The 27,038-nt window shown below is 37.8% G+C and overlaps 2 protein-coding genes across 2 annotated transcripts in view; both read right to left on the reverse strand.

The window, feature by feature from the left end:
- Positions 1-773: 773 nt before the first annotated feature.
- Positions 774-10,579, reverse strand: LOC110883124. The gene is made up of 5 exons (XM_022130963.1): positions 9,814-10,579; positions 9,655-9,728; positions 3,205-4,156; positions 2,652-3,119; positions 774-2,560 (listed from the first exon to the last, which is right to left on the reverse strand). Exons 1-5 carry the CDS (start codon positions 10,577-10,579, stop codon positions 774-776), a joined length of 4,047 nt encoding a protein of 1,348 aa, XP_021986655.1.
- Positions 10,580-10,619: 40 nt separating this feature from the next.
- The window catches only part of LOC118492152, a 31,933-nt gene continuing 15,514 nt past the window's right edge, over positions 10,620-27,038 (reverse strand). Inside the window, exon 3 of the mRNA XM_035989958.1 lies at positions 10,620-10,673. Coding sequence (XP_035845851.1) covers positions 10,620-10,673 — 54 coding nt within the window. The remainder of the gene's footprint in view (positions 10,674-27,038) is intronic.

Genomic DNA, 27,038 nt, shown 5'->3' on the forward strand with positions numbered 1-27,038 from the left:
ATGTTTTGTTTGAGGTGTTACAGTTTTGAAGAACAGATCAATAGTTATTTGAAGGTGATGTATGCTATTGTGGTAATTATATTCCACGTTTTTTGCAAACAATTTCCTCGGGTATGTTTTTTTATGATTTGTTTTTTTTATCGGTTAATCATTTGCGAATGGTTGATTATTTTGAAGTTTATTTATTGATAAAATTCTAACCCTAATTTGTGTTCTTGATTTTTGTTCATGCCGATTCCTCTTCACATTTTTCTCGGTTAGGGTAGCATTGGGTCAGGTTTGGTAATTGGGGTTTTTGTTCATGGAGTTTTCTTTTCAAGGTATCAATCTGGTTCATCAATCAAAGGGGTATACTTCTCATTTGGGAAGATAATCGATTATCTCGCAGTCAATCAAGGTATGTTTGTGTTTATGTTTTTTTTACCATTACCTTTATTCCATCCATCGATTTCATGGTATTTGGTAATTTTAATTCAAATATGAAAAGAAACTGCAGCGAAACAAAGTAATGGTTTCTCAAGCCCTTTAAATTTTTTAATCAGGTTCATAGTTGTGGTTTATTTCAAGCATTGTTGACTTTTGTTTCCAGTTATATCTTATTCGATGCGTTCTATTGGTATATCAATGTGATTTTACTTTCGGAATATATGAAAAGTTCAGTGTTAGAGAATTTACTTTGAAGTGGAAAACATATTTGATGATTTTAACTCTGAAAAAGATACCATGTCGACCGATGAAGACACGAAAGATTATTAATCTAATGACCATGGCTTTCAAACCGTCAAGCAGAGGTTAAAAGATCGATCCAGGGTATGCTTTGCTTTTGATTTCAATATGATTCTGATAACATGTTGAAACATTTCAGTAAACGTAGGGAATGCAACATCTTCCCCTTCATAATGAAAATCTACCCTATCTTCCTCTGAATCAGACGCGCTTTCAACAATCACTTCATCATAATGATCAGCTTCATGAGGGTATCTAGGCTCAAAATCTTTTGCAGGTGAATGAGGAATTTCATCTTCAATGTCGAATTTAAACTTTCCATCTTCCAAGCCCAATTCCTCTAGCATTTCAGCCCGTGTTCTTCTAACCTCTACCTCTCCTTGTTGTTTACCAGATAAATAAATGACAGTAGGGTTAGAAAGAAGTACCTGATCAACAGGTTGTTTTCCAGATGATGATGCTTCATATTCAACTTCATCCTCCTGCTCATTTATTTCATTATTCATCAACTCATCCACTCTTTCTTGAACATTTGGATCTCTGATTAATAAACCCGAAGCACCTTGATCATTGTCGTCATCGTCTTTGTCATCTTTATCAGATTTGTCATCATCTTTATCATCTGATTTATCTTCATTTTCTTCATCTTCCTTATCTTCATCCTCCTCTTCTTCATCTCCAAACATTTCTATATCGGATTCTTCATCCACAATCTCACCACGAGCTATCCTTCCCTTCCTTTTTCGATCAAGGAACTTTAACAACTTTGCCACTTCTTTTGAATTGTATGGCACAGGGTAAGCATTGCCAACTAACACAAATTTGTCAGTTGTATATTCCAGCAACAGTACTTCCCTTGCTCTTCTTCTTCTTTGAATAATTTCAACTCTTCGAAGAACATTTTCAACAATAATAGGCTCAATAGGCTCACCAATAATCAAATATTCTGGTTCATTAGGTTCTTCAGCTTCAGCTTCAACCATCTCTTGATCATCTTCAACAACTTCTTGTTCTTGTTCCTCAACCACTTCAATTATTTCAACATCTGGTTGCGAAGAAGAACCTCCAACATCTGGTTGACTCGAAGATGCATCAACTACCTCAACCTCTTCAACTATTCCTTTGTTCTTTAGGTTTGCTTCTTCAGCCATTTGACGTTTACCTTCCAATCTCCTTTCATATGCTCTTATCACATCAATTTCGTCAAAAGCAGCATGAATGTTCAACTTTAAGTGGCTTTCAACTACAGCAACCAGCATCTGAAGGTGTTTATCTTTCATTACTTTATCAGCTTTCATAGCCTCCATCTCTAACTTCATTGCCTTCATTTCATTAGAAGAAGCTTCGCTCATCTCATTGAGAAGCTGATTTAATGTTTGGTTCACATTCTCCAGATCCTTTATCTTGGCATTCAAAGAAGATATCTCATGTGTTAACGAATCAAACACTTTAAAATTACCCTCGACATCATCCTTCATCTGGTTCATTCTTTTCTCCTTTTCAACCAATGCTGCAACTATTTTATTGTGAGCTTCCATCAAATCATCAATTTGACTTCTCAGCATATCACGTTCCTCCTCAGCTTTTCCTTTTTCTTTCTCCAACTTGTTAACTCTTTGAATTAGCTCTTTGACAGCTTTATCATTGAACATATCGCTTTCTCTTGGAAGATCTTCTGAGAAAATACCCGTAGCAGGACCAATATTATCAAAATCAAAGTTGAAATCTTCTTCTTTCTGATGCGGCGAACAAGGAATATTTTGTTGAACATGTTTAGGACTGGCAGCTTTGAAGCCTGTGATCTCGACGTAATCATCATCACCTGTCTTCTTTTCTGTTTCAACAACTGGGACTTATTTTGATTTCACCTCTGGTTCTTTTGGAATATCAACACTTGGAGGCTTTTCTTTTTGCACATGTTGAACTTTCTTTTCCTTCTTTATCCTTTTGTGACTCAGCTCCTGATTTCTTTGATCTGACATTTCTGGGAATTACACCAACTGGAGCTGCCTTTCGTTTCTTTCTTTGCTTCTTTGACTTTTCAGGATCATACGGAGAATCTTCTTCATCAGATCCCTTTTGTTTCTTTGAAGGTCTTTTCTTCAATTTAGCTTTTCCTCTACCAAGGGTTTCAGGAATTAGTTCAGACTCAGATTGAGTAGCTTCAGAATCTCCATCACTTGAACCACTTTGATCTTTTGTTTCTAGTTCTACCCTTGTAATCTTTTCAGCATGAACACTTGTTCCTTGAGCTTGTTGTGCTGCAATCTCTTCGTTCTTTTTCAAATAACTTTCCAAAGTTTGCTTTAACAACTCAGCACCATGTTCAATCACCACAGATGGCTCTACAACTGTCTCATCCACTAGCTTCTGCTGCGGCTCTCCAGAAGACCCTACAAGACAAACATATACAACAAGATTAGTAACATTTAAACAATATGTGATCTAATTGTCTTAATGCTCCCCCTTTCACTATACCCTTTTCTCCATCTTTTGGAATAACAACTGCAGGGGATGACTTAGGTGTCCTTTTCCTTTTTCCATCTCTAACAAACCACCACCTAGTCTTTTTCTCAACCAAGTCATTCATCTTTGAGTCTTCATTGTCTGAATCACTGTTGTCATGCCTCCACTTATCGTTTTCAGGAGCAACATATTCTTTATCTTTTATTTTGCAAATCATCTGCTTTGTTTTCACATCCTTATCTTTTGTAATTCTTCCAATTGTGACTTTATTTACAATGCTCATCTCCATCACATCATCACTGTCTTTTGGAAGATCTTTGATTTTGTCATTTAAAATCATCATGATGAATCTAGGATACATGATGTAGTTGTCTCCTCTAGCTTGGCAATTTTCCTTCATATACTCAAAAATTACTTGAGAAATGTTGTACTTTTTGTTCAACACCAAGCTTGCTATGATGTTCATGATATAATCAGCAACCTCATCATAAGCACCCTTTCTATGACCCAATGAATGCACCATACAATGCATCAAGTACCTATATGCTTTGGAGAAGCTTCTTTTGTACATCTTTCCATTTATGTACCCCGTGAAACCCATTCTGCACCACAAACCTTTTACAAGACGTTCTGACATGATTGTCGGATCATCATCAGAATCTTGTAGATCAAGAACCCTTCTAACATCTGCAACACTGAATTCAATTTCAACATCTATATCTTTTCCATTTTTGTCCTTCTTTCTTAATACAGCATGAATCTTTTTATCTGTTTCATCAAACCTTGCTGTATCCCAGAATGCTCTAACATGTGATTCATAAACCACAGTTTTATCAGACATTATTTTAGCAATTCTGCTCTCTCTCAAGAATGTTGCCATCTTTTCTACAACAGTACCAGCTGTCGATTCAGTATCAAGTGCACAAGGTATATTATGACCCTTGTCCTTTTCTTTTCCTCGTCCCTGCAAGAATATTCAGAATAAATCACTTGAACAAGAATAAAGGCATAAGGATGAAAATTTTGAAAAATTTTCTAACACTTAGAATTTCTATGTGATAACACTACAGAATTGACTGGCCTGTTCGATCGAGGAGCATTGCTGTTCGATCGGCTGGAAATGAATAGAGTGACAATGCCTGTTCGATCGGTTGGACTAGCCGATCGGCTGGCAATTCATGTCAAAGAAGTTCTTACAAATGGTGTCCGATCGGCTAGCAAATGCTCTTCGATCGGCTGACAAACTTATGCACAGAAATCTAGGTGAAGAAAGAATACTATCCCTTCAACAAGTAATGTTGCTCGATTGGCTAGCATATGCTTTTCAATAGGTTAGCAATTCCTATTCGATCGGCTGGTCCAGCCGATCGGCTGGCACATTGCTGTTCGATCGGCTGGTCTAGCCGATCAGCTGGCAATGCTGTCATGCTGTTCGATCGGCTAGCAATTGCTGTTCGATCGGCTGGTCTAGCCTATCGGCTGGCAATGCTATGATCAAACAGTTTTCATCAAAGGATTCTAACACACAGATTTCATAGCAATCATTTGGCATAAATTTCAAGGCAACAATATAAACACATGATCTTCATTGCTGCTCGATCGGCTGGTCTAGCCGATCGGCTGGCAAATGTCACAGAATCGGCTAAGAAAAAAACACTATCAGATGTATCAAAAATTTCATCATCAAAAACACAAATTAAGCACATATCTAGAATCCTAAGGATGTCGCGATCAAATCCCTATGCTTATTTCTTTCTAAAACATCCTACACAGTGTCCAATTTCTCAAAATAAGTGCCGACTGCCGTAATCAACTAATGTCAGATCTAGCATATTCAAACAAGATTTTTCAAAAATTGAAACGGTAAACATGTAGATCTTGTCATTGCGATCAAAACCATGTAATCAGATTTCATCATAAACTCCTAAATCTTTCTAATCTAAGTTCAAAGGTCCGACTGATGAAGAACATGAAGAACAGAAAGAATTTCAAAGATTTGAAGATGAATCACATACCTTTGCCATTGAAGATGATGAGCAAACCAACAAATCAATGATATGTTGCAAAGAGAATCAAATAATTAGTGAAAAACAGTGAATCGGCTGAGAGAGTTCTTGTTCGATCAAAGTGTGTAAACGTACAAATGAAGCAAGAACTACTATTTATAGGGTGGTAATGGAACGACTAGGCTGTTCGATCGGCTGGTCCAGCCGATCGGCTGGCCTGTTCGATCCAAGGCACTTTGACTTTCAAGCCGATTTGACTTTTTGACCTTTTTCACATTATCAGTGTTCGAGAAATCCACTTAAGTATCTAGGTCCAAGTTAATGAACCTAGGTACTTAATTTGTCTACGAAGTTCAACTTAATGACCTTGGTTGACCCGAAGCAAAGACAAACCAATATCCAAGAATTTGACAAATCTGAATGATTTTGGCTCTGAATCTGATCAAAACTTGTACGAATCTGCGCGTTTGATCTTCGCAACCGAGAACCTGCTCTGATACCACTTGTAGGTCCGGTTTTCGCTCCGAATCAATTGTGTAACGAACGTTCGATGTGCGGAATCCGTGAACGTGCGTGACCGAACACACGAGAACGTACAAATGACGTGATTCTATTGATATGATGTCGTGTACAAATCCGTGAATCACGTAGAGAGACTTTCTCTCTCTAGACTTTCTCTCTCTAAGATTCCCTCCCTAAATCTCCAAATGAGCCAAAAGTCCTAAATCTAAACCCTAAGGCTCCTATTTATAGGCACAAGGTTATAAGGGATTTCCCCTTATTTACAATAATGCCACCTTGCCTATTTCTTACAAATTACAATATAAAGCCTATTTTACTTCTATTTCAGCTACGGTTCTGATTGACGAAGGCGATAGACATTCTGCACTAACAGAATCCCCCTTGGATATTGCCGCAGTCAATCTATAGTCAAACTCGTAGCAACTTGATTTTCTCTCTCTCTCTCTGAGTCTTCTTGAAGGTTTGACGGTTTCAGCAACCATCAACTCCCTCTTTCTCAAACAGAATCCCCGTGGATCTGTTTACGAGCTTCCGTTGCTCCCCCTCTCGCTTAGACTCTTTTTCTTCAGGCTCCCCCTTTCGTCAAGCTTCCGTGCTTTTGGGATCAACACCTGGATTTCCATATACAAGCTCTTCCAGGAACGATACCTGGCTCCTTACACGCTTCCGTTTGCGTTGAGCTCGTCTTCAGACTCCCCCTTAGACTCAGCTGTCGGGATCGTAGTCTGGCTTTCACCGATTCACAAGTTCAGGATCAATTCCTGGCTTTGTTCTGCATCTGCTCAGGATTTGAAACCTGGTTAACCTGCACATCCTCTACCTCAACATAAGTTTCACAAATTTATAACACTTAGATTTAAGAAACTTATTGGTAGAAATCATTCATTCATTAATCTGTAAAGTTACATCAAGTTCAAATGAATGACCTTGATTAACTATCCACACAAACTTTCAAAAAACATTTATATATAACATTCAAAGTTTTCAACAAACTCTCCCAATTCTGTTCATCATGTTTAGCACTCAGAATTTTGAATATCGGCTCTTCAACATCAGCTGTCGAAAATCTTTTTGTATTTTCAAAATTTTTTATGCTAAAACACTCCAAAAATCTTTTTGGATTTTTGTTTTTGAATGAAATGCAGTAAAGAAATATTTACAATCAATATTTTTGTGAGTTTGTGTAAAAGGATCATATCAGTTTATGAGACAAATCACTAGCACCGTTAAGCTTTAATCATTTTAAGTTCTAAACGATTCACATAGATTGACGATATAGTTGACCTCTTAAACTCAATCTAAAAACTTTCGAAATGCTTACTGATACGTTAAGGTATATTAATTTTGCACTAAGTTCTATGGACCCCACGATCTTAGCATATCCCCTCATCATGCAATACACTAACTCAAGTAATGCCTTTAAACTTTCATCAACTGTGATATGTGCGAAAACAAAGCAGAATGTTTAAACATTAACAATCAGATCGATACTTCCGTATACGTAGAGAAAGTCCAATGTTTAAACAAAATAAGAAAATAAAACAAGTTGAAGTTGTTTAGGCTTTAACCACCAGGTCGATACCCCCGTATACGCAGAGGTGATCCAAAGCTTAAACGAAACACCAAAGAAAATAAAGCAGAACGTTTTAGGCAATAACATCCAGGTCGATACTCACGTATACGCAGAGGATGTCCAATGCTTAAACAAAATAAAGAAATAAAACAAGTTTAAATCTTTGCAAAATGAAATGCACAATCACAGTGACTTTTCAGCAAGTTGTGAAAGTTCACAAACTGACCGGTTTTTATGCTCTTTTAGCATTCAGCGATTACTGAGTAGGTACACAATCACGAAGAACAAAACTAAGTACTATGCTTTCAACCATGTTTCCCACTAGAACTAGGCCTTTTCATTTATGTTTGTATCGTTATCGCAAATCTACTAGTCTAGCTGAGCCTATCGTCACATCATTAGTGAAATCATTTATCACATTTGACATTTCATTTCTTTAGCATGCTGTGATAGTCCACTGATTTGCTATCATTTCCTCTTTTCTCAACAAAACTCATTTTGATTTTTTTAATGTTTTTGGCTTTTTCTGGTTTTATCATGTTTTTGTATTTTCAAATTTTCAAAATTTCTAAAAATTTTCTTCCTCCCCCTAAAATCAAAATATGTTTCAATTTTGATTTTTTGGGAAAATTTGAAAACAATAGACTGTACAAATAACATGACAAACTGATGAGAATTGCCTCAATTCGCCATCCACTTGGCATAAACAATCAGAACTCTCCCTGACAACAAACTATTTTCCCATTTAGATTTCAAAACACTTAAGTTTGTTTTAATCAAAATGGTTTTTTTGGAAAATAAGTTTTGTTTGTCTTTTCAGAAACTTGGGGTTCTTTCATCACATTGTTCTCGTATCACTATTTGAAAATTTAACATTTTTAGGTTCTTTCAACAATACCACTTGGTAAGAAAGTTAAATCAAGTACCACTTAATGTCCTTGATTAACTTCTTGAAAGATCGAAATATCACAGTTACCAACCTGTGAATTTCTCAACAAAAATGCCGATTCCTACTCCCCACTTACCAACCTAGGAGTTCCGGGAAGTCAGGTTTTTCATTTAAACAGATTCACCCAAGCCTGGCCAGCCTTGGGTGATTTTGACAATTTTACCTCAAAACTTGGCTCTTCTGGTTTTGACGAACCAGAATCATTGCCTGAATGTGGCTTGTCTGACTTTGATGAGTCAGATTCATCGCCAACACGTGGCTCTTTTGCTTCCGAAGAAACAAATTCATTGCCAGGAACTTTTTCTTTCTTTTTTAACCTGCCTGTCCTCAGATTTGTATCTGATGAACTCAGTTTGCTTGATTTGTCAGTCTTTGATGAGCAAACTGGATTATCATAACTCTTTTCTGATTTTCTTGTTGTATCCGAGGACAAGATCCTTTCGAGATACTCTCTCGCCTTCTTCCTTTTCTTTCTCAGTTTGTCTTTCTGCCCTTGTGAAAGCTTCACTTTCTTTTCTTGAATTTTAGGTTCTTGAACCTTCTGTTCTTTGGGCTTGACATTGCCTGGTTTCTTTGCCAATTTTTGAGAATCAGCCCTCGATCTTTCCTTTGATCTCATGGGGCAATCTCTTGCAATATGGCCTCTGATTTGGCATTCATAACACCTTCTCGTCTCAAACCACTGACTTTGGCAGTTAACAGCAATGTGTCCTTGATAGCCACAAGTGTAACACACTCTGTTATCATACCTCTTCTCACTTTCATATCGTACACCATTTTTATACCACACACTTAGATCATAACATTGATTTGCCTTGTGGTAATCATGACTTCTCCTTTTTCTATCATCACGAAGATTTATCTCTGAAGAATCTTCATTCCATCTTTTCCCATAAGCTTGATTTGACTTTTGAGCACTGTGGTCAAACCTGCACCACTTATTACCAACTTTTTGTGAGTTTTGATTTTTAAATTTCTGTGATTTTTTATTGTGATTGGATGATTGATCTGATGAGCTTTTATTTTCTTTTTGAAATTTTCGATTTATTATCTTTTTGTTTCTGTTCCACATTCTTCTTTACAGGATTTTGCGTTGAGCATTCACCTTTCTCAGTAGAATGTAAAACAATATTTTTAAACATTTCATTTAATTTCAAAAATGTTTTTCTTTTTTCTTCTTTTTCTTTTTCATCATCAGATTTGTCATCACAATCTTCAATTTTGACTTTGTCAAAATTTGTGACATTGTCACTTATTGGAACTGAATTGATCGGTTTTGGACAAGGATAATTCAATAATTCTGAAGAAATCACAAAACCTTTCAATTTCTTTTCAAGCTCTTCAATGTTATTTCGAGCACATTCAGCTTCCTTTTCAAGTCGAATAATCGTCTGACGATGGGAATTTATTACCTTTTGCTTTTCAATATTGTTCTTGCTAAAAACAGATCTCCCATCGTCAAGAATCTTTATTTGACTTTGAAATTCTTTTTCAATTTTTAATTTTTCATTTTCAAAACTTTCAAATTTTTTCTTTCAAAGTTTTGTTTTCTGATGTCAAACTGTTCAAACCACTCAACAGTTTGACATTTTCAGACTTCAATTTCTCACACATTTCTCGCATTTCAAGAATCTGTTTATTATCAGATTCTTTTTCATCCTTCAAGCTTTTGATTTCCAATGTTAAACTCTCCACATCCTTCAAGAATTTAACATTGTCTGCTGCAGATTTTTCGCATTTTGAGCATACAACTTCACATTTTGAAGTTTCATCTTTCTTGGATTCTTCAATCTTTGACGTTCTTGCAAGAAAAATTTTAACCATATCTGCAGGATTCAAATCTTTATTTAAAAAATAACCTCTCTTGTAATCATATTTCATCCTACTTCTTTCATTAAGACCATTTATAATTCTTTTGATTATTTCAAAAATCACATCCAAACTTATATTTTCTGAATTTCTTTCTAATTCCACTATCAACTCTTTCTTTTTCTTCTCAATTTCACAATTTTGTGTTCTAAGCTCTCTGATGAAATCACCTGGACTAAATTTTGAGAACCTAGAATCCTTTTTCACCTTACACACAAATTCATCCCACTCTAAAGGTAATGCATCTGCAAACTTAGATTTCTGTTCAGCGTCTGATATCGTTACGTAATGCATTCTCAAACCTTTAAGTAAATTATCATATCGCTTTTCCAGATCATTAAATTTCTCATGTTTCCTACGCATAAAATATTTAAATCTTTCAACCACGACCTCCTTTGACTCAAGATAACAACCACTATACCAATTGTTTGATCTTTCAAGTTTAATGTTTTCTTGTTCGTCAAACATTTTTATCACAAATTCTTCGTTAAGTGACTTGATTTAAAAATTATTTTTCGCTCAAATCCCGCACAATTGCTCCTTGTAAATCACCTTGAATCACCTGCAAACACACAATCAAATGATCAGTTTAAACACTTATCAAACAGCTGAATCCGACGGGATGTCGATCAATCGGACAATATGCTGGTCGATCGGTCAGGGATGCTGTTCGATCGGTCGGGAACGCTGTTCGATTAAAATCACTACACGACAAATGTTATTCAATCACGTTGACTTCTTTTGACCTCTTCAAAGATTTTAACTTTCAAAAAACAAATCTCGTGCAATCTGAATTAACAAGCTGGCTGATTACACTAAAACAACAAAGAATTTGATCACTTTACATTGATTGGACCAATTATTACACTATGCCAACAAAACAAAAAAATTGATCACTTGAAAGAAATTTAAGGCTAGAGGGTATGGTGATGGTCCTCCAAGGGAGGATGATCTGCCACGTAGGCGCCACATCATAGTCCTCTCAAGAATGGTCCATCCCACAAAACTAGAGGGCATGGAGGATGGTCCTAGTCATAGTCCTCCCCACCACTTTTATATATATATATATATATATATATATATATATATATTTTAAAGAGCTAGCAAATCATAGAAATTAAACTATAAACTAAAGTATAAGCCAAAAAAATAAAAGCTAGGCCAAACACTCCCTAATGGATCGAATATGCAACCCAAGCTAGGCCAAACACCCCAAAAAAATAAAAGCTAGGCCCAATAAACCCAACCCATTTCCACCCGCTTTAAATAAATCTAGGGTTTCAGCATCAAAACACCGTTCTCCTCTTCATCTCTGCAACTTGTATTATCTTCTCCACCAATTGAAATGGTATTGCTTCCTTCATGCGATTTTTTTTTTTATTAATGGCTACTTTTCAGATGGGGCCCCACATGTTTGGTCCGTCGCAAACGGCAACATTCGGACGATGAGGACGGGACGGAGGGGGGCCGGCGTGGTGTGCCGCGCGTCGCCGAACCAAGACGGGCTGGGAGACGGTACCATACCGTCCAGCCTAATAGTGATTGGACCAAAATTTGAGTGGATGCCTTTGACTTTTGATAATGAGCCGACTTATGACAATTGACAGATTGTGTAAGATGTGAACTTTTATTCAAAGAAACGTGATTGGACCGAAAGTATTAGTGGGTCGGTGCAAGTAATTAATCTTTGATATGATTGGGGTGAATCTTGTTCATGCAAACTGATAACATATCACATGCACATGTTTTAGATTAAAAATGATGGCTGTCAATCGTGATGTTCAACTTTATCTCATTGGGCCTTTGTATTACTTGTGACACATATTGCAGAATATTGACTTTAAGTGACGTGAATTGTGCAAGTGTCAGTCGATCAAACAGTGATGTGTAATAACCTGATTTGCTAAACGAACGGTTAGAGTTGACAAGTCAACTCATTTAAAAATGTGTCAGAGGAACGAACATGCCACTTATCGGTAAGAGTTTATATTTGCTGTTTGATTGGTTGACTAAGGCGGTGAATCGAACAGGATTTGCTGTTCGATCGGCTACACCAGCCGATCAAGTAACAATAAATGCTGCTGTTCGATCGGCTATGCCAGCCGATCCAATGTTTCACCTATGATTGCTGTTCGATCGGCTATGCCAGTCGATTCAGTAACACCTAAGACTGCTTTGCTGTTCGATCGGCTACGCCAGCTGATCCAAGTTGCTGGCCGATCGAAGTTGATAGCCGATCGAAGTTGCTGGCCGATCGAAGTTGCTAGCCGATCGAGTGGCTGGTTCGATCGAACAGAAGTTTTTGCTAGCCGATCGAGTATGCTACTCGATCAAAATCACTTTACGACAAAAGCTTTTGATTGAACGGATGACATAAATGGCTTCACATGCAAACAAGATGAATCACACTTTTTAATCTCATCATATTGTAATGGCCGACAAATAAACCAAAGACTTGAGTTTAATAGGGCCGCAAATGTAAGTGACTGACAAACTATTATCTGTTTATCACATGCAGATCTTGATATCAACAATTAAAATTGGCCGACAATACTTATTTAACACACACTGTGATTGGGCCTTTCAATGTGAAGTCACATGAGTTGTCGATGGCTTCTCATGCAATACCAATTGCAATTAATGAAAGCAGATAATGGTTGACTTAAGTGATTTAAAAAAGATGAGGTGTTATAAGACTATTTGCTGACCGAATGGTTAAAGTTGACAAGTCAACTACTTTAATGAATGGCAGTGATGTAAAGGAACAGTTAGAGATGTCGGCCGATCGATTGGGCTAGCCGATCGGCTGGGCTAGCGGATCGGCTGACATCCATCTTCAACATCAACAGTGAACATGTTCAACAACTTTTTCGAACACAAAATTTCAGATTTCTCTCAAACGGCTTGGAATTTAGATCTGAAAATTTGTAGGCTTGTAGATCTGATAGTTTCGCACAACATATCCAAAAATCAGCAATTTTCAACCGTGAAAACCTGTTCAATTTGTCAAAATTCAGTCAAAAACATGAAGAACAAGTAAAAATAAGAAGAATTTGACAAATCTGAATGATTTTTGCTCTGAATCTGATCAAAACTTGTACGAATCTGCGCGTTTGATCTTCGCAACCGAGAACCTGCTCTGATACCACTTGTAGGTCCGGTTTTCGCTCTGAATCGATTGCGTATCGACACGTTCGACGTGCGGAATCAGTGAACGTGCGTGACCGAACACACGAGAATGTACTAATGACGTGATTCTATTTATGATGTGACGAATACAAGCTCCATGAATCATGTTTTGCCACTTTCTCTCTCTAGTTTCTCTCTCTAAGCACCTAGCTCTTCAAGCTCTAATGTGACAAAAGTCCTAAATCTAAACCCTAAGGCTCCTATTTAGAGGCACAAGGTTATAAGGGATTTCCCCTTATTTATAATAATGCCACCTTGCCTATTTCTTACAAATTACAATATAAAGCCTATTCTACTTCTATTTCAGCTACGGTTCTGATTGACGAAGGCGATAGACATTCTGCACTAACAAAAGAAAAAAACCAAGGAGATCTTGTCGAAACAAGTTGTTTAAATCGCCAAACAGGCTACAGAGCATGAAAGTTTTATCACAAAGGTACATAAATACATGTATATAAATACAAATCTCTTTGTTGTTTCTTCAGTGTGTACAAAACTATATTTTTAATATTTGCATTTTTGTATCATGATAATTGACATCACAAGTCAAAAACTGACCATCTCTGAGGGTTTCTGTATTGGACTAACATCAACATCTATCTCTAATTTTTTTTTTCTCTTTGTGGCTTGTAGGTTAGTCATTTTATGGGTGTCTTTGCATTTGGACGTTTTTGCTTTATTTTGGGTACAAGTGAGTAATATTATATAATGTGGGTAAAGTTTTTTACAAATAATCTTAACATACTAAACATACAAATTGAAGGAAAACTCAAAAAGACAAGGTGGCATTTTTGTAATTATCAATAACTATCCAAGTTACTCTACAACTATACCTAAAAAAACCTAACCATTCCCCCCACCCCCAAAAAAAACCTAAACCCCCCCCCCACCCCCCAAAAACCTAAAAAAACCTAACCCCCCCCCCACCCCCAAAAACCTAAAAAAAAACCTAACCCCCCCCCCCCCCCCAACCCAAGCTAAAATGCTAAAAACTAAACCCCCCAAAAACCTAAAAAAATCTAAAAAAATAAAAAAAAAACACGCAAATTATTTTATTTTATTTTTTTAACATTTTTTATTAAAAAATCGCTACTTTTAGTAGCAGCCAAAATTTTTTTTTTTTTTTTTTTTTTTTTTTTTTTTTGCTAACGAAATGTAGTGATTTTTTAATAAAAAATGTTAAAAAAAATTTGTGTTTTTTTAGGTATTTTTGGTTGTAACTTTGATAGTTTGTGGTAATTACAAAAATGCCACCTTTTCTTTTTGGGTTTTCCTTCAATTTGTATGTTTAGTATGTTAAGATTATTTGTATTTGATCTTTTGCCTATATAATGCCTTCTTCATATACCATTATGAAATTTTCGAGCAAGTTGTTTGTTAATCTCACAGTTGGTCCAACTTCATTTCAGGGCCACAAGATATCCGATATGTGTACTGTTTATTCTATATTACGTTTATTCTACTTCGGTGGATTTATTATCGGTACAAGAAGTTGCATTATTATCTGCTGGTAAGTTTTAAGTTCACCTGATATCAATATTTTTGCATATAGTAATAAAATTCCCTACCTAACTTTGTTTAATATGCTATGTAGGATTTTTGCTATTATGCCAACACCATCTTCTTGATCATGCTTTTATTTTATCCAAAAAATGAAAAGCTTTTCATGGTTTGCTTCTCCTTTGCAGAGATAACTATATGTTTCTTTACTTTGCATGTCTTTTAGTAACTAATCCGTTTATCATCATCTCGACTGTTTGTTCTTCTATAGGGTCCACTAGCATGGGCATAAATTGTTTGGCGTTGTAGTTTAGTCTTTAGTTGTCGCAACCCCCGACCCCTACCCCGGGAGCGGGTGCTGCGAGGACAGTATCAGTGGTATCGATGTTTATTAATTTAGCAGTGGAATACATCAGAACCGTAGTTAGGAAATATGTTTATCAGAGTAAAACACCAACTTTTTCTAATAATAATTTATTGGGATAAAACCCAAGTTCACTTGACAATACATTTGTAGGGATAAACCCTAATTATTGAAAAAAAAAACTTATTCTTTATTTAGGTAACTTTTATAGCCACTTTTCCAAGCCTTCAGTGCTCTCTAGCTGGCTTCTATTTGGCTTTCAAATTGTGTTACCTAAAACGTGTTTTGAAAATATTTTATTAGCAAGAAATGCTGGCAAGTACATTCCATTTTGGTAAAGCATCAGTTGTTTACACATTACAGTATTAAGGGTGATTACAATGTTTATATCTACACAATTACCCGGTCAGTACGTGTCACTCGACGGATCTGTGACTATGGTCATATCACACATTGGATACCCGTGCCCAATTGTGAAGGTTATCAAGTACTGTATACAAACCCTATAATACTGGTAGCAATTGTTGAATTACAAAAACTTAATCACTATAATTGTATTTGAAAATATTTGAGGTTTTGGTAAAACATTTTGACTCACAAAAAACGTACTCTCAAATATTGAGAAAAAGTGAATGTACTTACATTGTTGACTTAGGTGATACTACTATGGCTTCCTGGTGATTCTCCTGGTTAGTATCTATTAAAATTAAACAATGCACACGTGTTAGTAAAATAACCCAATTCACTTTAACCGCACAACTCGAGACAGAATTCCAATGACTGAGTCGGGCAGAGCCGACATGCATTACGGAATCCTAGATCAATCGGGTTTACACACGAGACAGAATTCCAATGACTGAGTCGGGCAGAGCCGACATGCATCACGGAATCCTAAATCGATAGTGTAGGGTAATAGTAGGGTTATAATACTTACAACGAGGCAGAGCTTCGCTTTATAGTGGGTATTATTTCTCGAGAGTTTTAGCTTACTAGTGATCAGAGGAAAGAAAGAAATTTGAACGAAAACAAATGAGCTCGTTCACCCTATTTATAGGGCTGGTTGCACACTCCGCCGCGCCCCGCGATGCCCCAGGCTAAGCCTGTCGCGGGCTGTGAGAGCCTAAAAGGCGGCACTAGCTTAGTCTAGTCAGCAGGCTAAACGTGACATGCATAGGACACGTGGCTCAATGCCTTGTCTGACAAGTCCAGTTCGTCGCGCCCCTCGAAGGAACTTGCTTCGTCTGTCGCGGGCCGCGAGCGACACAAGAATTTTGTTTTTCTTGATATTCACAAGTACCAAGGTATTTCGGGTCCGTTTCTCATATACGGGGTATACTTAGGAACGTTTAAGGGTGTCCAAAATTATTTTTAGGAGGGTTGTTATATCCTCCCCACCTTGTTTTGGATCTCGTCCTCAAGATCTACTGGAAACAGGTATGGGTATTTCCTTAACATCTCTGACTCGAGTTCCCAATGTATTCTGGTCCTCTCTTGGAATCCCATTTTACTTTGACCAGAACTAGTCTCTTGTGTTTGAGGTTCTTGATCTTTCTATCTTCAATCTGAATGGGTTTCCCAATAAACTTATGTTTCTCATTTACCTCTATTTCCTTTAGAGATATCCCTAACGATTCGTCTACTAAACACTTTTTGAGATTTCATACATGAAACACATCATGTATTCCTGCCATTTCCTCTGGCAGTTGTAGCTGATAGGCTACAGGTCCTATTTTTCTAATAATCTCAAAAGGTCCAAGATACCTGGGGCATAGCTTTCCTCTTTTAACGAATCTGACTACTGCCTTCCATGGAGAAACTTTTACTAGTACCTTATCTCCTACTTGGAATTCTAAAGGTTTTCGTCTGTTATCCGCATAACTCTTTTAACGATCTCGTGTTTTTTTTAGTCTTTCATTGACTTGAATTATCTTATCTGTTGTTTCTTGCACTATCTCTGGTACAGATAATTGTTTTTCTCCAATTTCTGCCTAACAGACTGGAGTTCTGCACTTTCATCCATAAAGTGCTTCAAATGGTGCAGCATTAATGCTAGTATGGTGGTTGTTATTTTAGGAAAATTCTATTAATGGTAAATGGTCGTCCCAATTTCCTCCAAAATCAATTACACAGGCTCTAAACATATCTTCCATCGTCTGAATTGTCCTTTCGCTTTGTCCGTCCGTCTGTGGATGATAAGATGTGCTTAGATTTAACCTGGTTCCCATTGCTTTTTGGAAACTTGTCCAAAAATGAGAAGTGAAGCGGCTATCTCTATCAGACACAATAGATAAAGGAATTCCATGTAATGAAACTATTTCATTTACATATAGCTTGGCTAACTGTTCCATACTGAAAGTTTCCTTCATGGGTAAGTGTAACAACCCGCACCTTCGTGCTTGTTACTCTCATCCCACTCGTTACGCCTAGCACCAGAGATTCGGATCATAATGTAAGTATATCGCTTACAACGCTACTTCGCATATATCGCATACTTTCAACACGCTATATCGCACATCACAACGCACACACTAACGCTAACGATGACATCGCGTGAGCGCTTAAACTACTCCCCTCGCTTGTCGTGATGCAACGCAAATGCTAACGCTAACGATGACATCGCGTGAGTACTTAAGCTGCTCCCCCCGATCATCGTGATGTGACGCAAACTCGAAACACAATTACTTATGCCATGACCTGTTTTATATATATAATAATATCTGAGTATAAAACATGTCTAAACGCGCACTCGCTAGCACGTGCAACTCAATTTATCACACTAAAACGCAACCTAACACGATACTACTTATCCCGCTATAACGCTTAAAGTATCCACAATGCTTATAGCAACAAAACACGCCGAACGAAACGAAAGTTGGAAAACTAACAAACGAAATCGGGCTATCCGAATGGACATCCGATCGAATGGACTTCTGTCCGGATGACCATCCGCTCGGAGGACCATTCGACCGGAAGCCATCTGACCCATTTGACCGCCTTAACTTTCGTCATTTCCTATAAATAGGGCCGTTGTGTCTCATTTCAACACTTTGGTTCTCTCATCCGATCACTCACTCCCAAGTCACTTTCAGTCACTTTTCATCACGATTCAAGACAATTTCGTAAGTATTTCTCCTCAAATCTTGTATAGTCTTCATCACTAAACACTTTTACATCATTTTCTCCATCAAAATCAGAGCCATAACTATAGGGAATTAGGAAAGACACGACCTAGACCGGGTTTTGATGTCTTAGAAATTGACCTAGTCTATAGTCTAAGTACCAACAGACTGGCTTCGTGCGAACCCAGTAGAGGTTTGGTACAAGCCTACTTTTGATGCTCTCATTCGAACTCGCAAAAGAAACTACATCTTCGTACGTACTTTTGACAAACTTTAAACTAACATAACTTTTGACTCGAGCGTCCGATTTAGCCCATTCTTTTTCCTACACATCCGTAACAAAATTACCGACGCACCTATCTTAACCGTTCAGTCAAAAATTGAATGTATGGTTGGGGACCAGTAAATGCACAATATATTCGTTTGACCCATATAGTTTTTGTACTAATTTAACTAGTAACAACTTAAGACGACAAGGCGTATTTACCCCAACTTCAGAGGCTTACGACCACTGGCGTTTCATTACCACACTTGTGGCTTCACGCTCTTGTGATCCGTCTTCGCCAAATGTCAATCAAAAATAAAGTTTTATTACTACTAACCAATTATTTGACCCGTTTGGCTCATTTACAGAATCCTCCGTTTTTAATGACTACCAACCGCATTCTAGTCTATTTACGACTCATTAAATCAATAGCAAACAATATTACTTCAACTAATATCAACCTTTATATCAAAACACGATTATGAACAATTAACATATCTAGTTTACGTATTGTAACATAACAAGTTACATACCTTCAAAGCACGCCCTTCAAACGCAAGTCGCCACCGGCTTGTCCACTTGACGCTCTGGTATCTTTTCCTATAGAGTTCAATCACAACCCATTTAGAACTCTTTTCATAACATGTAACGCATAACTTGTCGAAATTTACAAATACACGTTTTAACCCAATTTTTCAGTTTTAAAGCCTTCTTTTAGGCATTTTTACAAACACTTCAAAGGCCGAATTTTATACACTTTATTATCATGTTCATGGCTTGTTATTTAGCCGATTTTAACATCAATTAACATGTTCATATCAATTTTCGCATCTACAACATCAGAATTTACTTATTAAAATTCAAATTACACTAGAACAACTATCAATTTCTAATGTTTAGCATGTTCATACAAAAACCCACTTATCACCTTCAAGGGTGATCATGAATTCACAAGAATTAGACCTAATTTCATCATATACTTGTCTAGGGTTTACTCCTAGACACTACAATGTTCCTATTTCATCATATAACGAAGATGCAACCATCTAATTCGAATTCTCTAGGTTTGCTCAGAAATTCAACTAGAGATTTCACATGAAATTTACATACCTCATGACTCCTTTTTCAGTGGAGATCACTAATTCGTACAGGGATTTTGATTTAGACTTGATTTGGACCTTCAATTTGAGAGATTTGTGAGAAGTTAGGGTTTGAAGGGGAGCTCTATGTCCCCCCCTGTGTTTCTGTCAAACTCAGCACACACAAGTGTGTGTTTGAGTTTTGATTTTTATGTTTAATTGTCATTAGTTTCGTTTTAAATGCTTTTGGCCCCTCAATTATCATTTAGTTCTAATCTTTAGTGTGTTAACCCACTTTTAAGTCACTACATGACTTTTATTTAACTAGGTTATTTTTAATCCTAGTTAGTTCACTTGATTATTTATCGACACTATATTCTAAAATAATTGATTTAAAATTTTCGGGGTGTTACAAGTCCACCCCCCTTAAAAGGGTTTCGTTCTCGAAACCGGAAATACGTACCAAATAATGCCGGGTAGAGACGCCGCATCTCCTCTTCGAACTCCCATGTAGTGTCCGAACCCTTCCTATGCTCCCGTTTAATCTTAACTTGATCAATTCTCTTATTTCGCAAGTCTTTAACCTTTCTGTTGGATCTGAGTTTCCTTTTGATTGTATTTTTGTTTGTAAAATAAGATGGACAATGGATGAGTTGTGCAGCGGAATTAAAATGATAACAAACTTTGTATACAATCAAATGAGAGTAATACTTTAATCAAACATCTTTACACAAAGAACCAAATGATAGAATTTATTTCAAACACGATTACAATGATGATGTATGAATGCAAACTCCCCCTCAGCCAGAGCTCAGTAGTTTGTTCGTGCAAAGAAGACGAATGATGTGAAGAGCTAATAGAACAGTACAAAGTACTGTACTATTTATAAGCACTTGCAAACTACTGAGCATCTTTAGCTGACGTCACCATGAAAGTGACATCTAACCTCCTAACAAACTCTAACCTCTGATCTATACAGACACTGCTTGTGTTAACTACTGCTATTACATTCTATTACATAACAGACTATAGAACATCTGCTGCAACCTTCTACTGCTGTGAACCCAGCAGCACTTATCCGGATCAGCAGTGCTTGACTCAAGGCAGTAGATTGAATCAGCAGGACTTGAGTCTTCATCAGATCTTTAATTGAGCAGCAGTTATCGATCAGCAGTTAGTAAGATCAGCAGATAGGAGGTCATCAGTTGTTGTAATCACTTTCAAGGGGAGAGATATGTATATCAGCATCTGCTTATTCTGAATCCACTGAGCTAATCCAGTTTTGGCTTTACATTATCTGTTCCTCTGATAGAGTTCAATCCCAACAATCTCCCCCTGGAACAGATAATGCCAAAACTCTTCATTATTGTGGATATTTTATTGCCTCATCAACAGCTCCCTTATCTGGCCTTTAAATTGCAATTCAAAGTTAAGGGCATCTGTATCTTCATCATCCCTGCTAAGTGGAAGATCAAGGAGATCCTGCAAATCTTCAAGACTCAGGCCAAGAGCTTGTTCCCTTGATATTATCTTCACTTCTCCACCAGACCCGAGCAAAGTCAATACGCGGGTCTGTTTGTCAGTTGCCCACTTTTGTATTTTTGAGCCTGGTGGGTTTCTTGGGAGATGCTTATTTGCAGAAGTATTTGGAGAGGCTGGCCGGTTCATCACTAGCTGAGCAGTGGTAGCAGAGTTTTCCTGTTCAAGTTCTTCTTTTAACGTTCTTAACAAGCCTTCTTTTAAGACAGCATTTCCAGCAAGAATTTCTTGAACAGTTTCAGCTCCAAACTGGCTTTGTGTCCTTCTTTTGTAGATGGCAGTACCAGCTGGAGCAGTGGCTCTCCTGGTTTGCAGCTTTGATGGTCCTTTTGAAACCGCTGCTTCAGGGTAGTTAGGTTTTTGAGGGATTTTAGGATCTTTCTTCCTTAATTCCTCCAACCTTTTGTAGGTTGACCTGACCACATCTTCTTTCCATCTAGCAACTTGTCTTTTGGTGCCAAATTCAGCAACAACCAATTCTTCTTTCATTCTTTTTAGTTCCAACTGCTTTTCAGGTACATTCTTTTTGAACTTTGCCCAATCAGGAGGAGTGTGAGTGACTTTCCTTTTTATCATAACTTGAATTCTGGCTGATTCAGCTTCAAGCTATGGGATAGTCCACTCTTTGTACATGTGTCTCTCTCCTTTGTATTTCTTGTAAAACATAATGCTTTCAATGTAGTCTTTCTTCAGAGATTCAGCTGCTCTTTCAGAAATTTGTTGACTGACATTTTTAGCAAAACGTTCTAGGGAATTGACTTGTGTAAGCAGATATTGGTAGTATCTTGAAACTTCTTTTTCAGATTTCCCTTGTGAGTTTCTTTGTGAGATATCCTCTGCTTGTTTGGCCTTTATCTTCAAATATTCATCAATGTTTTTGGGCCATGGATATCCTTTGATTGAGGGCAAACTCCTTTTGGCAGGGTCATCCTCAGTATATAAGGATTTTATCTCTTCTCTGACAGCTTCTAGTTCAAGAGGAAATTGAACACCTGCAGGAGGTAAAGGTTTGTGCATAGGAACAGAAGAAAGTGGAACTGGCTTTGGTATATTGACAAGAGCTAAAGGTTTTGAAGATGTTTGGGGTGGTGAAGTGACATCATCTTTAGGAGTTAGCCTCCTCCTCTTTATTTGAGGAGGGACTGATGATGTTTTGGATGGAAAGATGGTTGTAGTGGCAGTGGTTTGTGATAGACTAACAGCTGTTGAAACAACTGGTGTTCCAACCACTGTTGTCTTTACAACAGATGTTTTAACATCTGCTGTCTTCTGCCTTTTGACAGGAGGTGATTGTGATTTTGGTGGTGATGGTGGTAAAGCAGTAGATGAAGTGTGTGTTGAGGTGGTGTGTGTTGAAGTGATGTCAGATGTTGAAACTACTGAGGTACCAACAGCAGTTGATACAACAGAGGTTACGACACCTGTTTTGGAAGGTGGTTTTTGAACAGACTTTGAACGCCTGACCGGAATGGATTTGGGTAGCCTTACTTTTCTAGTAGGCTGCTTCTTTTCATCAAAAAGATTTTCATCATCTCTTGAACCTGAAGTACCCTGATCCGGATAATCCACCTTGGCTTTCTTTTTGGCCTCTCTATCCCTTTTTACACATGCAAGTGCTTCTGCAAGTGCATTTGTAGTCACATCAATTTTCTTACTCCCATCTGGCAAAGGGATTTGCTTGGTCATATTTGAATTTTCTGGTGCAAGGTAAAGACCATCAGTTATTCCCTTTCTTCTCCATTCTTGAATTTTCTCCCCCTTTTTGGCATTATCTTCAGGGAGGTGATCAATGAAAAATACTGGTGGAGGAGCAGTGCCAGTGGAGTGCAGGATCTGAGCTTTGAGAGCCTTTAGATCAGCCTGAGTGTCTTTGAACCTAGACTCCATAGCATTTCTCAGCTGTTGAACATGTTTTTCATGTTGCTGATCTGCTAATTGTGCCTGATGATGGAGATAAGGTTAAAAGAGATTCCAGAGCTCATTTGTAGCAGGTGCTTGTTGTAGAGCAGATGCTTGAGGTGGAACAGCAGTTGATTGTACCTTTTGTACTTGTAGCAACTGTTGGAGCATATCTTTCAGCTCTGCAACAGAGTTATCAAGTTTTTCAACACGATCCGTCAATTTCTGGTACTTTAAATCATCACCCAATTTAATGGGATCATCTGATTTCCCACTAACAGTGATTTTATCAGTGGCAGATGTAGGGAATTTATTCCAAACACTAACCACTGATGCCCCTTTTTCTTGGTACTGGGGTCTTCTTCCTTCAACACTTGACAACCTTTTGATGATGCCAGTTGGATATATAAATCCACTGGTGGTTGGCAGAGGTGCTATGTAAGGAATTGCCTCCAAGGAAGTCTTATTAATGAAACCACTGCCCAACTGTAAACCTGTAGGTTCAACAGTTGTAGTGGCTGCTTCACTTGGATTACCACAAAGAGTTACTTGTAACTCAATGGGTGTAACCTCCTCAGGCGTTGTTGGTGGGTTAGCAATGGATGATACAGCAGGCTTAGTCATTTGTTGAGGTATATTCTCATTGACAGGCGATTGAGAAGGACTGGATAGTGCCTGGTTCAAGTCAATTGCATCCAACAGTAGTTGTGTTTTTGGTGGAATTGAGGATGTGATGGTGGGTTTAGAAAGCGGAGTTGCTCCGGACATTGAGCTGTGGATGATGGAGACAAGTGTATCCAGAGCATCATGATGTGGTGGCCCTTTGTGTACAATCTGTCCTTTTTGTGAAGAAGCAGGAGGAGTTATGGTTATGGGTTGAGATATTTGTACCAACTGCTGTGAGGAAGAAGCAGCAGTGGTTTCTAGTGACATTTGTGTTGTCACAGGCATTAACTCTAGTATCTCATCTGCTAGAGTTGCCTTTTTGATTGGTTTGGAGGGTTTTTGATTTTTCTTTTTGGACGGCCTTTTTGGTTTGGTAGGTGTGGGTTTCAAAACAGTTGTTCTGCTGCTTTGATCACCTAGAGCAGTAGGCTCAGCAGCAGATACCTGAGGAGCAGTGGTAGCTGCTAAAGTCTGCTCAAGTACCCCTGCTTGTGTTTTGCAAGGTGCTAACATACGTGAAAATGTTTCAGATGTTAGACAGTTTATTGCAGTTATTTCACCTTGGTTTATTAGAGGCAAATCATCCTTACTGAATTTCTTTTGAAAATAATAGCTTAAAAACCTTGGAAACAGTAAAAATGATTCGCTTTCAACATTATTAACCAAATCTTTAAAGATTTCCCGAGAATAGTTATAATTTTCTTCTTGTATCGCATATCCCAGATTTTGAATCTTTATAGGGATCTCATTGAAAGAAGTGGTTTTGTTTGAAACACATACTAGGAGGGTATGAAATAAAAATCTTGGTGCAGGAGGAAAATAACCTTTTTCTAAAGTTAATTTCGTCATCATTGTGGCTTCATACCCTCTTTCAATGAAGTCAATTTGCAACTCGTTTTTGGTGAAGGAAGTTTTACCTGCCTGGTCATCGAGTTGAAAGACTTCGGAGATGGATTGTGGTGTAATGTGGACAGCTTTACCCTTTATGGAAGATTTGATTGCAGTGACAATGTCTCCTTGTTTTTCAAGGGTTGCATTCTTCCAAAACTCCCTTTGGGTTGCCAAGTAGATGGGTGCGTCGGCGGTGAGCAAAGTTTTGTACTTTGATTTTGCCATGATGGTGATAATGGAATCGAAAACATCTGTGGTTCCTGGTTTTGTGAGAAGACCCAGAAGATTGTGAGATTTTTTGAATGGAAGTTCAGTGGTAGTTGCCTTTTGAGAGGCTGTTTTCGATGATTTTGATGAGGGTTTTGCAGATGACTTCGATTTTGTCATTTTTGAAACGATTGATCGAAGAAATTTTGTGAGAGATGGAAAGAAAAACTGCTTTGAGAAGAGAATTTTTATGAATTCAATTCGACAGTAAAACCCTGTTTGGATGGTGAGTGGGGAGTTTTATAGGAGAGATAGTGAATGCTGACGTGGCAGCCGTTACAAAAAGTCTGACTGCTATGTACTGCCCACGTGACAACCACTGGTGAAAATGAAGGACAGTACTTTTGGTGAAAGCAACGGATGAAAGCAGTGGAAAGGGGGCAGTGGATGATTTTTTACTATCAGTGGATAGCATATCAGTGGATTATCAAGGAATGAGAGAACAGAGGTTGCCTTTCAGCAATGGGCAGACCTTTTTGAAGTAGAGCATACTTTTGAACAATCAGTGGTTATGGCAGACTTTTAAGGATTTTAATGAAATTTTCATTTTTAAGCTATTTTTAAGGATGGATTTTTGATTTTCTGAAAACATTTTGTTGCTTTTATTCATAGAAAAACAAGATATTGCTTGTTATTCCATGTTCAGCATCCCAATCCTAGAGACCAGACTTTCAAAAGTGGCTGTATCAAGTGCTTTTGTGAGCACATCTGCCAGCTGGTCTTTAGTTGGGACATGATGCAGAGAAATCAAACCTTTTTCATAGCAATCCCTCACAAAGTGATGTCTGATGTCGATGTGTTTGGTGGTAGAATGAGAAACTGGATTTTTGATGATATTTTCTGCTGCCTGGCTATCCAGCACAAGTGTTGTCTTTAAGGCAGTGATACCAAAATCCAGTAACTGATTTTGAAGCCACAGGAGTTGGGCTGTACAGCTTGCAGCAGCAATGTATTCAGCCTCAGCAGTGGATGTTGAAACTGCTGCTTGCTTTTTGCTTTGCCAAGAAACTAAGCAATCACCTAGAAACTGGCACCCTCCTGAAGTGGACTTCCTTGTTGTGTGACAACCAGCAAAGTCACTGTCTGAAAAACCTGAAAGCTTGATATTCCCATTAGCTGGATACCAGATACCAAGTGTGGGAGCACCTTTTATGTATCTGAGAATCCTTTTTACAGCAATGAGATTAGATTTTCTGGGAGCTGATTGACTTCTTGCACAGACACATGTTGCAAACATGATGTCTGGCCTAGATGCAGTTAGGTACAATAAAGACCCAATCATGCTTCTAAAAAGTGTTTGGTCAATCAGCTCATCCTTTTCATCAGACATGACCAGCTTATTTGTGGCCATGGGTGTGCTGCATGGTTTACAATCATTCATATCAAATTTGGTTAAAATTTCTTTAGCATATTTGCTTTGATGAATGAAAGTTCCATTTTGCATTTGCTGTACTTGGAGACCAAGAAAGCATTGCAGCTCACCCATTGCACTCATTTCAAACTCAGCTGTCATGAGTTCTCTAAACTCTTCACACATTTTGGTACATGTGCTTCCAAACATAATGTCATCCACATAAATTTGGACGATCATTAAATCTTTCCCTCTCCATTTAAGAAACAGTGTTTTATCAATGGTACCTCTTTTGAAACCATTTGAGAGAAGAAAGTTGGAAAGAGTTTCATACCAGGCTCTAGGTGCTTGTTTCAGGCCATACAAGGCTTTGTTTAGCCTGTAGACATGATCAGGATAAAATGGATCCTGAAAGCCTGGAGGTTGACATACATATACCTCTTCTTGCAATGTACCATAGAGGAAAGCACTTTTGATATCCATCTGAAACACCTTCATGTTGTGGTTGACAGCAAAGGCCAGGAAAAGTCTGATAGCTTCCAATCTTGCAACTGGGGCGAATGTTTCATCATAATCAATCCCCTCTTCCTGTCTGTAACCTTGAACCACAAGCCTGGCTTTGTTCTTGACAACAATGCCCCTTTCATCTGTTTTGTTCTTGAAGACCCACTTTGTGCCAATGGGACTGACCTCTTTTGGCAGTGGTACAAGCTCCCATACTTGTTGTCTCTTGAACTGTTGGAGCTCCTCTTGCATGGCTTCTACCCAGCTGTTGTCTTTTAGTGCCTCTTGGTACTT

The sequence above is a fragment of the Helianthus annuus genome, chromosome 5 (assembly GCF_002127325.2).
Source record: "Helianthus annuus cultivar XRQ/B chromosome 5, HanXRQr2.0-SUNRISE, whole genome shotgun sequence".
NCBI classification, from domain to species: Eukaryota; Viridiplantae; Streptophyta; class Magnoliopsida; order Asterales; family Asteraceae; genus Helianthus; species Helianthus annuus.

Bases quoted from the DNA above. Each gene is read 5' to 3' on its own strand.
- LOC110883124 (XM_022130963.1), bottom strand. From the start codon at position 10,579: ATGTTTGACGAACAAGAAAACATTAAACTTGAAAGATCAAACAATTGG. The intron at 3,120-3,204 runs GTATAGTGAAAG...TTTGTCTTGTAG, and splicing joins TCCAAAAGATGGAGAAAAGG to GGTCTTCTGGAGAGCCGCAG. The intron at 2,561-2,651 runs GTTCAACATGTG...TTGTTGAAACAG, and splicing joins GGATAAAGAAGGAAAAGAAA to AAAAGAAGACAGGTGATGAT.